At 40.0% G+C, this 21169-nt stretch overlaps 1 protein-coding gene across 6 annotated transcripts in view; it reads left to right on the forward strand.

Annotated features, from left to right (window-relative positions):
- The window catches only part of PLEKHA7 (pleckstrin homology domain containing A7), a 203416-nt gene that overhangs the window by 156545 nt on the left and 25702 nt on the right, over positions 1 to 21169 (forward strand). For 4 of the 6 annotated variants that reach the window (XM_051966044.1, XM_051966041.1, XM_051966042.1 and 1 more), the window contains 8 exons: positions 1635 to 2163; positions 3935 to 4021; positions 4470 to 4589; positions 8742 to 8795; positions 16125 to 16190; positions 16600 to 16680; positions 18427 to 18576; positions 20557 to 20661. In XM_051966044.1, the coding sequence (XP_051822004.1) occupies positions 1635 to 2163; positions 3935 to 4021; positions 4470 to 4589; positions 8742 to 8795; positions 16125 to 16190; positions 16600 to 16680; positions 18427 to 18576; positions 20557 to 20661 (1192 nt within the window). The remainder of the gene's footprint in view (positions 1 to 1634; positions 2164 to 3934; positions 4022 to 4469; positions 4590 to 8741; positions 8796 to 16124; positions 16191 to 16599; positions 16681 to 18426; positions 18577 to 20556; positions 20662 to 21169) is intronic. The other 2 variants (XM_051966043.1, XM_051966046.1) reach the window with 1 other exon arrangement.

Consider the following 21169-nt stretch of genomic DNA (forward strand, 5'->3'; position numbering starts at 1 on the left):
GTTGTAGTCAAAGAGGAATTTCAGGATTCTTATTCATGGAGGTAGATTGACTATAGGCAATGGCTGGATCAGGTCTATGATCATTCTTCTATACAGCTGAGGTGGGATAAAGATAGCGGTCATGAGTTTAAAAAGTTGAACTGGGAAGCTAGGTGGTTCAAGAAAATTTTCATTTATGTTGCAGGTGCTGAGAACCAGGGCAGAGATTGGAATTACTAATGTGACTATCAAAAAAGGCTCCTTAGAAAAAGTATTTCACCTAGGTCTTGAAGAGTATGTGGAATTTCTTGAATAAAGAAGAGGGGATGCTGTTTTGATAGGGCGAGATGGAAAGAGCATAGACGAAGCAGTGAGGTAATAGGTTTGGATAAAGGAGATGGCACATTTAAGGGGAATAGAGAAAAGCAAAGTTTTTATATCATAGAACAAGATAGGCCAGGTCTCAGAGAGTTTAGAGTTTCAGGTTAGACTTTCTACTCCACCCTCCATTCTTTATGGCATTGGGAGCCACTTAAGGCTTTTGAGCAGAAGAGTGATGTCAATGAAGCCATAATTGAGGAAGATTATTCTGGTGGTCTAGATTAGAAAAGAGAAACTAGAAATAGGGAGACCAATTTGGAGACTATTGTAGTAGTTCAAATGAGAGTTGATTAGGACTTGAATTAGGATAGTAGCAGTAGGAGTGGAAAGGAGTATATGAATTCAAAAGAAATAATAAGAATAGTTCATCACTTTGTGTTTCAATCTGTCCCCTATCTCACATTGAGGAGAGGATGTCCAAATAGAAGACTCAACAGGGAGGTGAAGATGTAGAAGTGACACCAGGAGGAGAATGCCTGTAAGAGAGATTTTGGAATAACAAGATGACATCATCCTTATTTCACATGGCTTCTTTTTATCTAATGAAGGTTCAAGCTAACCTGGACTCCTTTTCCTTCTATGAGATCATCCTGTCCTCTTCTCCCATCGGGACCACTCCATTTCTCAGTCATGTTCCCTTCTCTTCTTGACCTTCAAAAATCCTCCTCAGTCTTGAAGGCCCATCCCCTTCATGAGGTTATCTCTTGATTCCTGCTTCCCCATCCATTAAAATGATCTCTTCTTTCTCAAACCTTTTTATTGAGAATAATTATTCTTTTTCTCCTTCTTTCATATTATATTTGCCTTGTATCATACTTGTGTGTATATCTGTGTGTATGTATACACATACACACAAAAATTTACTATCTTTTATCGGTGCTTTGTCTATAGTAGGTGCTTAGCAAATGCTTACTTTATGATTGGAGAGAGAGATTTGGCCCATAAGTAGGTGTTTAATAAATGTGTATTTTATAGCATTGGAGAGAGAGATTTTACTCATAGTAAGTGTTTAATAAATGTTTATTTTATCAAATCGGAGAGACAGATTTTGGAGTTGCTTCTAAAGGCTTAAGAAATGACCATAGGTTTAGGATTTTAATCATTGCTAAAATTTTGATCTGCAGGACTGGATTCTTAACCTGCAAGACTGTATAAGGATGAAACAACACTGGTGGACATACCTTTGTATGGTTATTTCTCTCTGTTTTCCTCCAAGCTGCTGATTGACAGCTGTGATAAAGTTGACTGACAAGCCCCTTCTCTCTTCTCTTCAGCCTTGTCTCAGACCAGATACGATTCCTCCAGCAGGGTCCTGGCCAATCCCTGTCTTTCTCAGAGAACTACCAGACCTTGCCCAAGAACACCCGCCATTCCTCGGGCAGTTCCCCACCTCCACTCCGCAACTTACCTAGTGATTACAAATATGCGCAGGACCGAGCCAGCCACCTAAAGATGTCCAATGAGGAGCGCCGGGCGCATCGGGATGGCACTGTATGGCAACTGTATGAATGGCAACAGAGGCAGCAGTTCAAACATGGGAACCCTACGGCCCCCATCTATGCAGGTTCCCCAGAGTTTACTGATCAAGGCCGGAGCAAGAGCATGCTGGAGGTGCCTCGATCGATCTCTGTGCCGCCCTCTCCATCAGACATCCCTCCCCTAGGCCCTCCCCGGCTCTTTCCAACACGGAGACCCCACACGCCAGCCGAACGGGTCACTGTAAAACCTCTGGAACAGAGGAGAAGTGTGGACATTTCCCTAGGGGGATCCCCCAGGAAGGTCCGGGGCCACCACACTCTTAAGGTGAGAGCAGGGAAATCTCTATACAACCTACAGCCCTCCCATTCAATATTCTCTCCCTTTTAATGTATATACTCTTCTTACGGATTGTAGACTGGATTTGAGCCACTGAAAAAAATAGTGTCTATACCATACTATTGTGGTTATTTAGCCTTGAATAAGTTAATAACTTCTTCTAGCCCCACTTTCATTATCTATTAATGAGGATAATTTGTATTTGTTTCATTTATACTTTTTGTGTAGACATATTATATAGATTGTCTCCTCTTATAGAATGTAAGCTTCTTGAGGGAAAGAACTGTTTTTGGTTTTGTCTCGCTAGTGTCTAGCACACTGCCTGACACATAGTAGGCTTTTAATAAATGCTTGTTGATTTTATGATTTTTTTTCCTATTTCATGAGCTTGTTGTGAGGATGAAATAAAATCACATGTGATTTCAGTCAGCCATTCAGTCAATCAACAAATATTTATTAGGTGCTTACTAGAGATAAAAATAAAAGCAAAAGATTGCCCCTGCTCTCAGAGAGCCTAACTGAGGAGACAGCATGCAAACAGCTATAGATAAGATAATTGAAGATAATCAATAGAAGATTATTAGGGAAATTCTTAGGAGAGGCAGGCAGTGGGATGGAGGCATTTGACTGTGGGATCTGAAGTTCTAAAGATTCTGCATCAGATACTTATTGGCGTGGTCATCACTCAATGCAACCAAGTTTCCTATTTTCTAAAATTGTGATAAATAGAATCTATCTTCCAGGGCTGGATAATCTGAATAAAGCATTTTGCACATCTTAAAATGTCATATAAGGGCAAGCTACTATTAGTAACGACATGTTTCAAGAATCTACCATTTATTGGTAGAGTTACTCCCTTCACCAGTGTAGATTGCAGCCCTTCCAGGACTGGTTGAATTTTTCATGCTCCTGTGGATGATCTTTTTTTAACCTGAGCCAAGCTGGTTGGTCTTCAGACATTGGAAGACCCGTTTACCTCCAGGCCTATATTGAGATCTTTCCTTCTCTCTACGCCCTTCCCATGCTTGCATTTCCCTGGTAGCACCTCCAGACCCTCTGTCCTTAGGGAGCCATTTTTGGAGAAGGTCAGCACAGCTACTTTGTGTGAACATCATCGTTGTTTCTGTACTTGTCTCATTCATCTTTGGTGAAGTTCCACTAGAATGGATCCTGGGGCAAGTGACTATCCTGCTGTTATCTAACGTTGTATGAACTGTTGCAGAGATAGATAAAAATAGCTATTTTTTTGTAGAGGCTTATGATTAACATTAACTGTGATCCTATCATAGGCTTGTGTAGCTCTCTTGTCTTTCTAATCTACTATTCCATTTTCTCATCACAGCAGGCCTGTGATTGATCTACTATTATGATTATCTGCATTTTCTAGATGAAGAAATTGAGTTCCAGAGAGGGGAAATTGATTTTCCAGGGGTAGGAGATAAGCTAATAGTAGAGGCCAGGCTTAACTGGCATTTGGTGCAGCAGAATGTTGGGCTTAGAGTTCAAATCATCCCTATGATTTTGACAAGCTGGATGACTCTGGGAAAATCTTTAATTATCTCTGATTCTTACTTTCTTCTTTGTAAAATGAGGGGATAGGACTGAATGGTTCCTTCCAGCACTGAGCTTTTCCTCTTGGGAATCCCTATCTCCCAATTCTTAATCTCATGCTGCCTCATTTTGCCCTTGCCCAGAGAGTAACATTACATTTTTCCTATGGCTTACTCTATGTGTGATTCCCCCATCTTCCCTTCTACAGAACTCCTCCCATGTGGACAGACGCTCCATGCCGTCCATGGGGTATATGACACACACAGTTAGTGCTCCCAGTTTACATGGAAAGTCGGTGAGTAGCCATGAGTGGGGCCGAGCTGTTTGGGAAGTCGGGCATGTTGGTGGGAAGAGATGTTGTTGGTGGGGTGGAGATCAGGGAGAATTGCAAAATTATATTGAATATATTGAATTCTCTCCCAGACAGTTTCTTAAAAGCTTGTGGTATTTTGTGGCCACCTGCTTATCTTTCTGTGGCTCTAACTCTTACACGTTGTCATTAACTGTGGACTCTCTGGCCATGTGCACTGTCTGATGGTTTTGACCCTCCCACTGGGCTTCAGGCAGCCTCTTTATCTGCTCTTGCACTCATCTGAGCTAAAAGGTAGAATTAATGGAATAACCGCTTCGTGGCGTCCAGTGCTGTGATTCTCTGGCCCCCGCGGTGGAGAGCGTGATTACGGTGATTCTCACTGCATGCAGATGGCTAATTTCCTCTTTACAATGTGTCTACATACCTGCAGCCTGAAGAGTTAACATTACTTCTCATTCGATTAAGGAGACATCAGGCTAAGTTGGCTAGTGTGCGAAATTACACAATCGCCCAATTACTGCAACATGAGCCAACAATTCCCACCTACCAGGTCAGCTGCTGATGGGCCCCACATACTACGTGCATTATCTGTGGGGATGCACCCGGGAGCTGGGAAACGCCATGCTTGCAGCCCATGCCTTCTTTTGGCAGCATTTCGGATCTGCTTTGCTTTCTGGCTTGTCCACTCACTCGCTGCCCTTTCCTCCATCTCCTTTTAGTGTCATAAAGCGCTAGCTATTCTTGTTATTGCCCTGCTTCCCAGTGGTTCTGGCACAAATCCAGCCACAGGGGAAGGCGGCTGCATGCAGGGTTGGGGGAGCTGGGGGCTGCTACTAGCTGAATGCAATGGCTAGCATCCTGGAGCCTTGGCAATGTAGGGACATCCTTGAGTCCCTGAGGGCCGCTGTTGCCACCAGTGCCCCAGGGCCCTTTGGAGAAAGCCCAGCTGAGAAGATTAGAAGGCACTGGTGCCACACAGACTAATAGTCCCTCGGCTCGGCTGGTGAGGGGTGGCCTGTGTCCCTTCCCATGGCTTGAATTGCTCATAGAGGCACCTCAAGTGGCTTTCTAGCACATATCTCATCAGCCTGTGCCCAGGCAGGAAAGGAATCAGTTGTAAGAGGCTGTTGTCATTCTCTAAATTCTTTGATTGAACTAGTTACTCTTTAAAGTATTTCCCAACTCTAAAGGTCATAGGCCCTGGAAAGACTTCAGGGGCCATTTAAATATATCCCAACCCCCTCATTTTATAGAGGAGAAAACACGTGCAGGGAGCAAGATCTCATAGGTCATGGAAGAGTCTGAACTCAGATCCTTTGACTTCAAAGCCCATGTTGTGTCCGTGTGATCAGGATGAGAAGTTAACTCACAAAACCATACATAGACGAGGTAGCAAGGGTCTGGTTCTGCCATTGGCCACTAAGGTATCTCGGTACCAGAGAAGGGAAGAAGTCATTTGCTTAGGGTTGCACAGTAAGTAATGAGAGACCTTAGTCTCCTGATGATCTCCCCACTCTCCTATCTGAAGGATTATAAGGCACAATAATAATGCGATGAGGATGGAGGCCATTTAACTGTCCCAGTCTTCCTTTCCTCTTATGATAAGAACCAGATGCTTTTGAGAAATAAGTCGTAAAACATGGTTTAGGATGATGGATGTAAATTTTTAAATAAGGGCTAAATTTGAGTGTGTGTGTGTTTTTTTTTTTTAAAGAGTAGCACCCCTTTCTCCTGCTGCTGTGTCTTTTTTGTGAAGCTAAGCCTTACCAAAAGGTCAGCCTTTCAGCTGATCAGTGGAAAATCCTGTTTCTAGAAGAAAACAATAGCTAGGTATAAAGCTGATGCCAAGGGGTAGGGACAGAAAAAGCATCCGAGGGAGTCTGGATTTTGCTGCTTAGTGACTGAAACTCTGAATAGGACAAAGATTCATTAGCTACTGAGTGTGTCCCTCTTGTTCCTTGAGATGAGGACATGGGGGCCTCCTAAAGCCATCTTAGCATTATCTCCTCTCGTTCTTCAAATCTTTGATTTGTGACCCCAAATAGCTCCTTAGCTTCCCCCCAGGTCCTCCTGTGTTTTTGAAAGGTTTTATTCATCCCAAGGACAGCTAATGTAGTTCTGTGCACCCGAAGGTTCCTCCTTAGCTGTCCTCTGCTCCACCGTTCCCTGTGTCTGGCTGCAAAGAATGTAGAGGCTGAGATTTCTATTAAGTTCTCTCACGTCCTCACCCGCCCTTGCTGTGGCTGCTGGGAGATGACTGTTTTCACCAGTTATCAGAAATCAAAGTACCTTTTCTTCAATTCAGAGGATGACAGTTCTTCCTGTTCCTGATAATTCTATCAGTGAGTGAGGCCGACTTTTGCAGATGCCACTGGGTTTTATTTAGGCACCAGCAGATAAGTCTGGCGGGGGCAGATTTCCTGGGTCTAGCTATTGACACAGAGCCCAGGCTCCGTGCTGAGCAGCAGAATGGGTATTGTACAAGGGACTTCTTGAAGCTTTGGAGGAATGATTATTCTAGAAGCCTGGGCCCAGGCAAGGATCTCTGGAGGCAGCTAGCCCACCCTCTGCTCTTCAGACAAGAATAGGCCCAAACTATTGATAGGTTATTTTCTATTTTGCCTCAACCCAAAAGTTTGTGAATATGAATATAGTATTTATATAACATTTTAAGGCTCTTTACATTCTTTAACATTCAAAACTCTTTACAAATATTACCTCATTGCCAACCCTAGGAAGTAGGTACTATCATTATTATCCCCATTTTGCAGATGAGGAAACCAAGGCAGAGGTTAAGTGACTTGCCCAGGATGAATTTGAATTTAGGTATTCCTGACAGTGGTTTCAGTGCTATATCCACTGAGGTACCTAGTTGTTTCTAACATTTGTCATGGATCTAATTATGGATCAAATAAGGATACAGATATAAAAGTGAAATCTATCCATCTACTTAGAGGGTGGGGTGGGAGAAAGAGAATAGGAAGATAGACTGAAAGAGTCTCCACCATTAAGAGGCTCCTTGGAGGCATATATAATCACAGAAAAATAAATAGAAGTGCGATTTTTAATCTAGGTCCTCTATCTCCATAAATGTTTGTAGATATTTGTATTGGTTCTTATTTGGGTTTGGGGATAAGAACTGGGGGAATCAGTAAAAAGTTGGAGGGAGTTGCTTAAGCTGAACTTTAAAGTCCAGAAGATAGTGGTGAGGAGAAAAAGCCTGTGCAGCAATACCAAGGTAGTAATAGATGGAATATTTAGTACTAGGAATAGTGGATACTCTGGTTTGCCTGGAGCACAGAGTGCTCCACAGGAAGTAATGTGTGATCTGTCAGGCTGAAGAATTTCTGTTTTATCCTAGAAGAAATGGGAAGCCACTGAAATTCAGTAAAGGGAGTAACAGCTTCAAACTTGTGCTATAGGAATATCAGTTTGGCAAATATCTGAAAGATGTGCTGGGAAAGTGAAGGACTGGATATAGGGAGATTAACTAGGAGCTATTGCAATAGCCCAGGAGAGAAGTGCAGAGGTCCCAGACTAAGTTGTTTGTAGTGTAAATGGAGAAATATAGAGAAAGTTGAATTATCAAAACTTGGTAACAGAATGGATATGGGGGATGTATAAGAGTAAAGAATCATGGATGACTTATAGGTTGCAAACCTGGATGCCTGAAAAAAGCCCAGGGGTCTCTAGGTTTGAATTGAGATTCAGAGACCAGTGGCTGAACTGGGCTGAAATATATAAGAGAAGCAGATGGGGGTAGATGGGGTAGGGTCCAGATCAAGACCTGTAGTTGATCTAGGATAATGAAAGCAAGGCAACTCAGGATCCACTATCTTGTTTTTCAAGACATCTAGTTTCTCTGGGGAGTGAGGGTCCCAATGGCACTGCTGCCACCAGAGGAGTTGTGAGACAGTGAGAATTCTATTTATCTACAGAGGATGAGCTTAGATGGAAGGAGAGGAAGGTGAGACAGATCAGCCTTCAGTTTAGATACCTTTAGATCATGGGCCTTTGATGTTCAAGTTATGTAAATAGGAAGTGGCTTCTATAGCTTTAAAGTTTGCAGAGTTTTTTAACAGATATTATCTTATTCAAGTCTCATCATCACCCTCGTGCTATTATTTGCCCCCTTTTACAGATGGGGAAACTGAGGCTCACAGATATCAAGTCAAATGATTTGCCTGTGTTTCCATTGCTAGTAAGTGTCGGAAGAGGGATCTGAAGCCCAATTTTGCTGAATCCAAGTTCACCATGTTATCCACTTATGTCCCAAGTTCACTGTTAACGTTTATCAGAATGATCAGCCAGGTCGACACTTTTCTTCTCTGAGATAGCGTTTCAGTTCTGTGCCAAGATAATTGACAGCTAGAGAGTGATGGGAGAGCTCCTTTTGGATACTGGCTTCACATCCCTCTGTGACTTGAAAATGCATAAGTAAGATGTGGCAGTCCCCCCTTTTCTCATGGACATCTCCCATTGGATCATGTCTCTAGTGCTTTGCTGCAGGAGAGACGTGCTGCTTCTGTTGTGATGAATTTCTCTCATTTCTTTGTTAAAATGTGCAATGTGGCCGAGTCATCCACGAAGCCTTGACCTGTTGCTGTTGCTGCTGCTCCTGTTGCTGCTGCTGCTTGATAAAGGATGTAAGAAAATCTTTGGTGTATAACTGATATTTTTTTCTCTCTGTGCTCCCTTGAAGGCTGATGACACCTACCTTCAGCTGAAGAAAGATCTGGAGTATCTGGACCTAAAGGTGAGCAGACTTGGAACCTGCTTCACTTATTCTCTTCCTTGTCCTCCTCAACTGCATCTTCCCACCCTGTAGGCTGCCAGCCTCAGTAGACTTAAAAGGTTAAGAGAAGAGCAATTTGGATTTATCTCCCCTTCTTGTTTGGAAGCAACATAAGAGAGTGGGATTTTTTTTTTGTTTGTTTTTTAAAGAGAAAGGTGTGGCTCTTTCATTTACACGGACCAATCACTTAATGTCTCTGAAGTTCATTTTGCTTACCTGTTAAGTTTTCATTCCCCATTTAGCAAAACGTATTTAAGGAAAGGCGATGTTCTTGCTATTCCTATTGAGAAGTCTGTTTATGATTCAGAAAGTGGAAGTTTATTGGTCTGACCTGTGATTGCTCTGGAATGGGAACTCCCAGTGTGGAAACTCTCTTCATTCGATGCAGATTAGCAACCCATCTGTAACTTTTCAGAGAATTGTTTTAGGGGCATTGAGAAGTTAAGTCCATAGTCACAGAGCTAACATGTGTTGGAAGCAGAATTGTAAGAGGACCATTCCCTCTCCATAGATTCTAGCCATTTGAGCTGTGGGTCTCTTGAATAAGGACTAATTGTAGAACTTCTTTGGTGATCACACAGCTGGATTTTTTTTTTAAATCTTGGATTGATGGGTGTTTAATTTTTCCGTTATGTGTTATCCAACATTAGCCTTTTTATCTAGTGGTGTCCAGGGACTTATTTCCAATTATCCTCAGACCCTGAGTGGTTTTTAAGTGTTGAGCCAGCTCAGGAAGATTGACAAGAGTGATAGCTGTATAAGATTGAGTCTAAGACTTTCCCAGTGACTCCCCTCTCTCAGGTAAATAGATTCTGGTTTCTTCTCTGGTTATATTCTTTTACCCTTTTATGTTTGATTTTAAATAGGTCTATATAGTCCTGAGATAGGATTAAAGCAGTGCTGAGAGCATCCCACACTGAGGAGGGGGAGTTTGCTCAGAAAGAAGCCTGCTTCCATCAGCTCCTCACAGCAGCCCAGCCTGCAGTCTCTTATTGTGAAAAGCATGACTTACAATAACTCTAAGAAGGAAGAACTCTAATGAATAATGTGAGCATAAAGGTTTAGGACCGAGGTAGTACTAATCACATACACACACACACACACCCCCATTCTCCCCAAGGGTTTATTCCAGGAATTTGTGTAACAGGAGATGTGGCCTACCAAGTGCCCTGAGACTTTGTGCAAGGCTTTCAAGGAATCTCTAAGTTCGTGGAAATGGAGCTTTGAACACTAGGGAAGGGATGGCTTGCCTGTAACCAATCATTGTCTTACTGAGTGCCTGCTATGTGCCTAGCAAAGTCTTCAGACTTATGAGAATTTTAAGGGAAGGTAAAGTCAACATCCTAGGGAATTTTGTTATTTGTTTGTAAAAACAAAACTTAAAAGAGAGATATAAGATGATGTATAATTTAGTTTTATAGTACGGGGCATAGAAAATGTGCTGTAAGTGCTAAAGGGCCTGGGGCAGGCAGGGCTGGAGAAGGTGAGAGAAAATTGAGATGAAGAATCTTTGTTGCCTGGAGTAGTTGAGGAAAGATTTGTAGAAAGGTGGTATTTACTTCTTGCAAAACATATAAAGCATTTATTAAGGTCTTGCTATGTGCCATTCATTGTGCTAAGCACTGAGAATACAAATACAAGCAAATAAAGAAAGCTTTCAGGGGCTTATTCTAGTGAGGGAAGATAAAAATGGTTTGAAGTTGTGCGAGGGTTCCCAATGTACTTCCCAAGAAGCGGTGCAAAGGTCACTTCTTGAAAACATCTACAATCCTCCCAATAAAGGTTCCTTTAGACCAATGAACAAACTCAAATAGAAAGGGAGGCAACATATTGACTTAAAAAACTATAAATTAACATTATTTATGTTGTATTGTGTTTTTACTTATTTTTTTAAAACGTCTCAATTACATTTTAATATAGTTTGAGCCTCACTGGGAGCTTGGTCTATGAACCATGAGTTTTACACCATTGTTCTAGATTCTGCTGAAAGATTTTTTTAAGGAAAATTGTTCTACTTTTGGATAGCTAACTAAAAAAAGAAATTTGTTACATTGAATTCTGCAACTTCCTTCAGTTTTGCATTTTGGGGTCAAATAAAACATGGTCTAATCCTTACCTTCTCCCAGTCCTCAATGCACCTTTCTGATACTTCAAGACTTTTCACATCTTTACTCCCCACCCCAACCCTTCAAATGTTCTCTTCTCCAGGTTATCTGTTAACTTTATTCCTCATAAGGACATGATATTAAGGCCCTTTGCCATATGGTTGCCCACTTTAATTATAAAGTTTAATGCTATGTGACTATAATACCCTGGGGTCAAATCAGTAAGCATTTATTGAGATCCTTTTTATGTGCCAGGCATTATACTAAGAACTGATGATACAAATAAAGACAAAAAAAAACAGTCCCTGCCCCAGAAGCTTACAATCTAAAGGATATACAATATAAAGACAGCCATGTACAAACAAGATATATACAGGATAAATTGGAAGTCATCTCAGGTAATCACTGTGGTTCATGTAGCATTTTCCCCAATACAAATTTTCCTGTTTCCTTTTTTCTATTTAGTGCTAATGGGGTTAATATTGGCCATTATGGAATGTCATTGGGAAAAATGTATATGTCTCTAGTAGGAATGGGATGTTTTTCACCCCACTTCCATAATATTTTTTTGTTCTTTAGGTCACAGTGACTGAAGAGTGGCCAGTATCCTAATATAACTTGCAATCATTGCTTGCCTCCCCCTGCCACTTATCTCCTAGTAATCATCTACTGCTCTGCTTACCCTTTGTCTTTTCTAAAAAGAAGGGAGATCAGGGAGTCAGCAATTATTTACTGCTAGATAATAATTATAGTAATAGCACTAATCTCTTACATTGTGGTTTCTGAACTTTAAACAGCAACACCCTCTGCTTTAAAAAAAAAAAAAAAAAAAAACTTTACCCTTTTCCGTAAATCTATGCAATTTCCTTAATGTGTAATTAATTCAAATAAAATTGAGATTTTTTCAGCTTTGATAACAACTTTTAAATATATAACAAAGATAAAATAACATACATAGCTATTTATTTGACAAAAATCTTTTATGTTTTTCACATTTGTAAAAACAATCAAAATTATAATATGATTAATAAGAAAGATGAGCTTAGGATATTTTTTAAGCAAAGAATTTTTTAATATATGATGTCATTGATAATATTCTCATTGTATGCTTTATTAAAATATTCCCAAAACTAAGAATGATCTCAAAAGGTTTTGAAATGGCAATAGTTTTCCATCCTACTTATTAAACTCCAGTTAGATTGGAACCACTTCAGAGGCTGTGGCACATCCATTTAACCTTCAATCATGCTACCTGTCCATGGTGCTGAAGACCTTCCCCACACTTTTAGGATGCTAATGAAAGTCAATTGTTGGCAGACAATTCACTGAAGTCTTCCATAGTTACATTTCATGGAATTCCAACAGCTGCTCTCTGAAATGCCATCTCTTTGTGTTTTGTTGGGGTCTGTAGCATTTGTTGCTTTTCTTTCTAGAGAAAGTTATTTCCACATATTCTCTTATTCACAGATATGTTTTCCTAGCTTTCCCCTTGAGTGGTGTGGAGAGAGATCTTTCCACTCCTTCCAGCCCATCATTTGGAGAAAGCTCATTGATAGTTTCTTGCCTTATATCTGTAGCTCTTAGATACTTGTATTTTTATCAATGGAATGTTCAGTTTGTCAATGCAGCAAGGGAAATTTTAAAAAGCAACAACAGCAAAAACCTTGCACCTAGGATGGTCAGGACGGCCTGCCCTGTCAGGCCATCAAATGATTCCTTTGCTTTGAAGGAAGAAGATTATGTGACCATGCTTCTATCTAAGCAAGAGAATCCGTCTTTTCATTAATCAATCACCAAACATTTGTTGTTGATTGACAATTGCCAGGCACTATACTAGGCCCCAGAGATATAAAAATAAAAATTGAACAATCCTTTCTCTTAAGGAGCTTATGTTCTATTTGAAGAGACAACATAATTTATCGATTAACAAACATTTATTAAATGTTGACTATATGCTAGGGCCTGTCTCATGTACTAGAGACATAAAAAAAGTAAAGAGAAACAGTTCCTAGCCTCAAGGAGCTTGCATTATGTTGAGAGATAACATCAATCACTAAGCATTTATTAAGTGCCTATTGTATATTAGGTATGTGATTAGCATGCCTGTAATCCCTGCCTCTGAGGGAAGTTGAGGATGGTGAATTGCTTAAACTCCAGAGTAGGGTTAAAGTCCCATTGGGTTTCTGCACTAAGTCTGGCACTAGTATAGTGAGGACCCAGAAGTAAGAGTGGAAAGTGTTGGGAAACCAGGCCACTCAAGGAGGATTAGAAAATTATATGGGTTAAAGTTTCTTTGTTGATCATTCTTGGAAATGGCAAGTGCCTTTCTAGCCTAGAAAAGATAGGGAGGCCTTGTCTTCAAAAATAAATAAACATAAATAATTTTTTAAAATTAAGAAAAATTGTTAGTGAGTGGTACAGATGTTATATTTTAAACCAGTATTAAAAAAACATTCTTACAATCAACTTAGTATAGGCTGCTTTAGCAAATAGCAAGTTCTTATCTCTGGATGTCTTCAAATGAAAACTGGGTGATAATTTGGGGATATTTAAAGGAGAATTCCTGTTAAAGCATAAGTCAGAATAAATTATTTCTGAGGTTATTGCATCTCAAGTACTATCTGACATATAGTTTATATACATACATGTGCAGAAAAATGAATATTAATTCTGTCAATTGTTATTGTTACCTTCTGAAATTCTGTGATTCCATGCAACTCAAGCCAAAAGGTAAGCCCTTTTCTTTTTCCGGGCCTCAGTTTCTTCATCTATACAAAGGCATTTAGGTCATTTAAATCCTTTAACTTTCAGCAAGATGAATCTGAAATTTGCTGCTTGCTCATTGAGATATGAATGGACCCTTTCTTTCAGTGTAGGACAGGTGAAAGTGGTCAAGTCACATTTCTGCGATTAGCCCTATGTCCAGTGGCCAGTAGAGAAGGTCATCAGACATCTTAGTCACAAATTACTCTCTGGTGCCTAGTCTAGTATTTAAGTCATTCTTCTTGGGCAGTCAGTCTGATAAGCAGACCTCGCTGTTAGCTTCAGATTTCTTACTTAGATCTTGGAGTACTTTGAAGATCATAGGTACCTTCCCTGAGTTGAGAGCTATTAGTATTATGGCCAGTAATAATAATAAGAGTAATAGCTCATGTTTATCAAATACTTTTTTCTCAAGGCACTTTCCTCCCATAAATCTGTGAGACAAATAATAAAAATATTACTCTTTACCATTTTCATCATTATATACATTTTGTATATGAGGAAACTCATCATAATTTCATATTATTTAGGATCTTGCAGATACGATCTTGAAGTGTTGAGAAGAGAGATTTAAACCCAAGTCTACTCCTCTGTACTATATAACACTGCCTAAATAAACATTTATTAACCATCTACATCATACAAAGAAGGCATTCTGCTGGGAGTGGGATTACAAGTATGGAAAACAACAGTTGCCTATCCTCAGAGAGCTTTCTGTCTAATAAATAGAAGGGATAAAACACAAACTAAAGTATAAATGAAATCCAGTGACATGTAGTTTATGATGATAAATGTACCATCCCATACTGCTCATCTCCCACTTCAGCTAACTATTGTGTTCCCATCCTGCAGGACTATACCAGCTGTTCTAGGCTGAGCCTGACTCAGTCCAGTTCCATGGTTGTTTAGCTTCAACATTAGAACAGAGCAAAGTACTTGTAGGTCATCAGCTCTTAACAAAAAGAGGTTTATGTCACCATAGCAGAAGGCCATTCGATAAGAATGGCACTCAGGACATTGTGAGTTGATTCATCTGATAGAAGCCCCCTTGCTTAGGTTGCCTATTCTGATCCACCAGCTAAACATCAAAGCATCCTTTGGAGCTCTTCGTGTTGCTTTGTATTCAGTCAATCAATGAGTAATTTCAACTACCTGAATCTTTAGTTTCCTGGGCCAGCCAATACTTGAGGATGGTCTCAATTTCTTTTGTTGTTGTTGTTGTTGTTGGCAATTGGGGTTAAGGAATTTGCTTAGAGTCACATAAGTAATAAGTATCTGAGGCCAGTTTTGAACTGATCTTCCTGACTCCAGGGCTAATGTTCTATTCATTGCATCACCTAGCTGCCTCTCTCAATATAATTTTTTAAATATTAATTAAAGCTTTTTATTTACAAAACATACACATGGGTAATTTTTCAACAATGACCCTTGCAAAACCTTCTGTTCTAAATTTTCTCCTCCTTCCCCCACCCCTTCCCCAGATGGCAGATAGTCCAATACATTAAATATTTTAAAATATATGTTAAATCCAATATATGTATGCATATTTATACAATTATCTTGCTGCACAAGAAAAATCAGATCAAGAAAGAAGAAAAAAAACTGCAAAAGAAAACAAAATGCAAACAAACAGCCACACAGAGAGTGAGAATGCTATGTTGTGGTCCACATTCAGTTCCCACTGTCCTCTCTGAGGGTGTAGATGGCTCTCTTCATCACTGAGCAAGAGGAAATGCTTTGAATCGTCTCATTGTTGAAGAGAGCCACGTCCATCAGAATTGATAGTTGTGTAGTCTTGTTGTTCACAATATCATTTAAGGAAAAATTATCCTAACTTACATGGAGGGGAAGTATTAAACTATTGCTCCCATATTAAGTCTTACTTGGTTATATATACTACTGACTTGATTATATTTGTAAATAGATGTTACGTATAATAGCTTATATTAATATGTAACTTGTAGATATAACACAACACTATATTATATAACATTATATATGTATATTTAATGTATACATATTGTATATATAATACATTAATATATAGTATATACATATTATTATATATTATATTATAATATTATTATAATATTAATATGTTTATATATAATGGCTGTGGTGGGGACTCCATTTTTTGAGATGGTGATACCTTTTCTTCTGTTTAAGGTAACAGAAACTACTAATACAATTTTAATAGGGTACAATTTTTCTTCCTTTTGCAGAAGTGAATTGGGCTCTCTATTGCCTGAAGCTCTCTTTCCCCTTTATCTTTCCCCCTTCCTATCTACCTCCTGATGTTTTCACAGATAATGAATTTTTTTTCTCCCTAAGCGGCTGAGGCAAACATGGCGTGCCTGATCCCAGAGACTTGGCCTTTACCAGCCTCATTTCCTAACTCATCTTTAAATTGCTTCCTTTGTAGATGACCCGTGACACTCTCAAGGACAGAAGTCTGAAGCCTGTGAAAGTAGCTGAGAGTGATATTGATGTGAGTCACTGGCTAGCTTTCCCCCTTGTCTCCTCCCTCCATTTTTCTTTACCCGAATTCCCCAAGACTTAATAGAAAACTGGAAAAGGTCACTGTGAGATTGGAAGGGTTCTGGGGAACTTGAGAATAGGCAAATTTCATTCTTTTAAGAATGTATAATTCCACACCCTTCACATGTTAGCACACAGTTCTTTAGGAATCCCTGAAGCTATAAAAATTCATCCCCTAAATAGCCCATTGCTCCCAGGATGGTCATCACCAGCCCTTTTCCAGTATATAAAGTCATACTGAATCTTTGAGAGCTAAACCCAAGGTCATCTCAGGGCCAAGGTAAGGCATTAGGGCAGCAGAGGGAGCATCACAAATAGGTTTTTATGTTATTACATATTTGATATTTCTTTATTTGCAGGTAAAATTAAGCATCCTATGTGAACAAGACAGGGTCCTGCAGGACTTAGAAGACAAGATAAGGGCCCTCAAGGAGAACAAGGTAATAGTTTAAGAGATATATTTATATCTATTTATATATAAATGTATATTTGTATATAAATTTTTATTTATTTATATTTATCTATAAATGTATATGTAAATATAAAACTATATATATATAAATATATATAGATATACAGATAGAAATATATAGTTATATAATATATAACTGTAAATTACATATGTATTATATGTATATATATATATATATATATATATATATATATATATATATATATCTATTTCTATCTGTATAGCTCTCTTTTTTTTAAATGAAAGTGGACATTCTGTTGTTTTTAATCTCATTTTTCCTGAAACAAAAACCTGAGCAGGGTTTCTTTAAAATATGTTGCCACAAGTACAAAAAATAGTTTTCCTGAGATTTATTGGGTGACTTGTGGGAATTTAGAGGGGACCTTCTCAAGTTTTTCTCTGGGCTGGCTAGAAGTCTTATCTAAGGAGATGCTCTTAAACTTGCTTGAAGTCCTTGCTCCTGGGGAGACTGAGACCAGTGGATTGCTTGGGTACCAGTGTGGTAGAACTTCCCAGAAATTGTGCTTCACTGGCAGACCCTTTGAGAGTATGGGATCACCTCTGCTAGGTAAGGGATTGGAAGAAGAAGACAGTGGAGTTATTGTGTTATTCCATAGTTTCCAGCCAAAGACAAGTGGTTTTGTGTGTGTGTGTGTGTGTGTGTGTGTGTGTGTGTGTGTGTGTGTTTAATTTTTTAATAGCTTTTTATTTACAAGTTATATTCATGGGTAATTTTACAGCATTGACAATTGCCAAACCTTTGGTTCCAATTTTTCCCCTCCTTCCCCCACCCCCTCCCCTAGATGGCAGGATGACCAGTAGATGTTAAATATATTAAAGTATAAATTAGATGTGTGTTTCTTTTTTGAGACACCTAGCAGGTGTAGTAGAGAGATTAGGGAACTTGGACCTGAATTTGAATCTAGCCTCTTGCAAATTCTTTACCTTCTCTCAGTCTCAGTTCCTCATTTACAAAAAGGGGTTAATAAAAGCAACCAGGGCAACTAGATGGCTCAGTGGATAGAGCACCAGCCCTGAAGTCAGGAGGACCTGGGTTTAAATCTGGTCTCAGACACTTAACACTTCTTGGCTGTGTGACTCTGGGCAAGTCACTTAACCCCAATTGCCTCAGCAAAAAATAAATAAATAAAACATTAAAAAACAAAAGCACCTACCTCAAAGAATTATTAGGCTCAAATGAGATAGCATATGTAAAATCTTTGCAATCTTAAAATGATAAACAAATACTAATTATCTTCCTCTTACTACTATTACTACTACCATCACCACCACCACTACCTCTAGAAGATATTAGGGATGAACCTGGGAGTCTTGTTTCTTCCATCACAGAAATAGGGCACCTGCATCTCTAAAGGTACTCATGCAGAGGCTGGCTAAACACTATCAGAAGTGATAGAGACTAAGATTTCCTAATTGGAGTCCTTGTACAGGTTTCAGGGGAGTTGGGGGGTCTATGAAATTGAATAAAAGAAAAAAAAATAACATCTTTATTTTCACTAACCTGCAACTGAAAATTAGCATTTCTTTCCATTGTGACTGTGGGCATCAAATATCGTCATGTTGGCCAGAAAGTCCATGGTACCCAGGTGATCATGGACCCATTCTGCCCAAGGATGCTTGAGCTGAGGGAGAGTTAGTTTGGAGGACTCTGCCACTCAAATTCCGGTTACAACTTGATTCTCTCCTCGTACAGGACCAGCTAGAGTCGGTCCTGGAGGTTTTGCACAGACAGATGGAGCAATATAAAGACCAGCCCCAGCATTCGGAAAAGATTTCTTACCAACAAAGGCTTTTGCAGGAAGACCTCGTTCACATACGGGCAGAGATATCCAAGCTTTCAACAGTATGTATGGTGTGGAGGGAACATGGGGAGCAGTAACCGGGGGAAAGGACAGGGCTCTCTATCCCTGGACAACTCACGCTTCATGTTATTTGGGGAAGGGACCGATTTTCAAAATCCACATGGAGTAGGAGAGTTCTGCTAGGAGTGTCGATGGTTCCCATTCTAAAATTCAGGAGCCCCTGGGAGCTACTCTTTGTCTGCTTTAGAGGCGCTGGGTCTAATTCTTTTCATTTCTTTGTTTCATCAACTCTCCTATATCTTCCCAAGTCTGCTCCCTGATCTTTTTTGTGGCTCGTGCATGGCTCTGATATTACTCCCCCCGCCCCCATTTTAGGATGGAGGAGGGGGAGATTGGGGGTTGTATAAAACAGTGACAGAATTTGGGAGCAGATGGGATTGTGGGGCACGACCAGCCATGATTGTGGTGTGAAGTTTTGGGAGGAGCTCTTTGATGAAGCCCTGGGTGCTAGGAAGGGCAGATTCTGTCTGAGAGCCAAACCTAGGACAGGGAAACTGGGGGTTTTCCTAGAGCGCTGAATTTAGAGGAGGTTGATAGCATTTTGGCTTCCCCAACTCCTCCACTCTCTAGTGACCTCCCCAGTAGCCTCAGGCAGATTTCCTGGGCTCTCTGGCTCCCAACAGGAGGATGGTGGTCCATCCCTGCCTTTACAACCCAGAGCACTTTTAAATGCTTCTCACCTTGGATGTAGCTTGTGGTGCAACTTTTTTTTTTTTTTTTTTAAATCATGACTAGGGGGAGAGGGGAATGGCATTTTCAGGAAAGGGAAGCTCATGATTTCCCAAAGGGAAACATTGAAGGGAGGAGTCTACAGTTTGATGACTTTATTATAGCCAACAGAGGGGCCATTTTTGTTCAGAAACTACTTGGTGTAGGGGATGGGGGATACCAAGTAGTTTTTTTTTAAATGACTTAGATTTAATACTTTTAGGAGTGTCTATATATAAATATATGTATGTATAAGCACATATATGCTATGATATATAAGTACTATATATAGTATCATGCATATTCTATATGATACTTGTATGTAAAATTGAGTTTCATATATAGTATTGTATGTATTCTATATATTTATATATATACAAGTATTGTATTATAAAGTATTTGTTTCATATATATTAATACTATATTATTACATATACTATATTATGTATATATGTATATATTATTTAAACAGTGAAAGCTTATAATTAAATACTCTCTCCACATATATTGTTATATATATTATATTGTTACATATACTATATTATATATATTTATAATATATGTATATATTACTTAAACACTGAAAACAATTTTGTTGGCACTCTGAGTATTATTTCCCTTCTTATGGAAATAGGGTGTAACTTGATTCTTCTCTTCCCACGCCCATCCATCTCCCACCCAGGAGGAAATAGGGAGATTGGAAAGTAGGGAGGTAGGCGACATATAGGGGACTTTGGAATTGAGGATGCCATACCTTTCCAGCTTGTTCCACGTTTCTCTCCCCCCCCCCCCAAACAATCTCTTGCTTCCGAGCTGTCCCCCCTGCCTAGAATGCCTTCCCTTTTCATGTCTACCATAGTTTCCTTCAAAGCCAATTCATGTTTCCTACATGAAGCCTCCCCAGTTGGCCGCCCCTTCATCCCACCACACTCCCCCAGAGGACTTCATTTACATTCCTTGTCCCCCCCCCCCCCCCTCCTCCCTTCAGTGTCAGGTACTATACTGTTTGTCTGTATAACTTTAGGACCTGGCAGAGTGTCTGGTATATGATCAATGCTTAGAAAGTTGTCATTGAGGGACTGACCCTCGGTGCAGCAGAGGCTCCATCTTTGACCTGGTCACACTTCGTCTGATAAAACAGAAGCCACCTGTGGCAGGTTCCCCTCCCTCCTTTGAAGCAGGTGTGGACCATGGGTTCCGCTGGCTCTGGGGTGTGTTCTGACCACAGCCGGGCAATTTCCTTTTGCCACCAGGAAATGGAAAATGCCTGGAATGAATACCTGAAGCTGGAGAACGACGTCAGTCAGCTGAAACAAACCCTACAGAGGCAGAGTCGCCGATCCTTCTTTCTGCCTCAGGTAACGGAACAGCGAAGTCCAGCATCCGTCAGTGATCTCCCCCCCATCCCATAATCTTTTCCTTCATAACCCACTTTCCTCTGGAAACCTCTGTCCCCCTTGACTGGGGTCACTTCCCTGGGTCAACCCAGAATTGAGGAAGACGTACATGCACATTTATATACATAACACATTCTCCCCCCACCTTGTGTGTGTGTGTGTGTGTGTGTGTGTGTGTGTGTGTGTGTGTGTCTGTTCTCTCTATCTTTCCCTTCTCTTCCTCTTCTCCCCTCTCTTTCCCCCTTCATTCCTTCCTCCTTTTTTTCTCTCTTCCTTTCTCTCCCTCTTTTTTCTTTCTGTGTATGTTTCTCTATTCTCTCTCTGTCTCTTTTTCTCTTCCTTTCTGTTTCTCTTTGTCTCTCCTTTCTCCTCTCTCCCCCTTCATTCCTCCCTTCTCTCTTTCTCCCTGTTTCTCTCTCTCTCTCTCTCTCTCTCTCTTCTCTCTCTCTCTCTCTCTGTCTCTGTGTCT

Source organism: Antechinus flavipes, chromosome 6 (genome assembly GCF_016432865.1).
Source record: "Antechinus flavipes isolate AdamAnt ecotype Samford, QLD, Australia chromosome 6, AdamAnt_v2, whole genome shotgun sequence".
Lineage (NCBI taxonomy): Eukaryota > Metazoa > Chordata > Mammalia > Dasyuromorphia > Dasyuridae > Antechinus > Antechinus flavipes.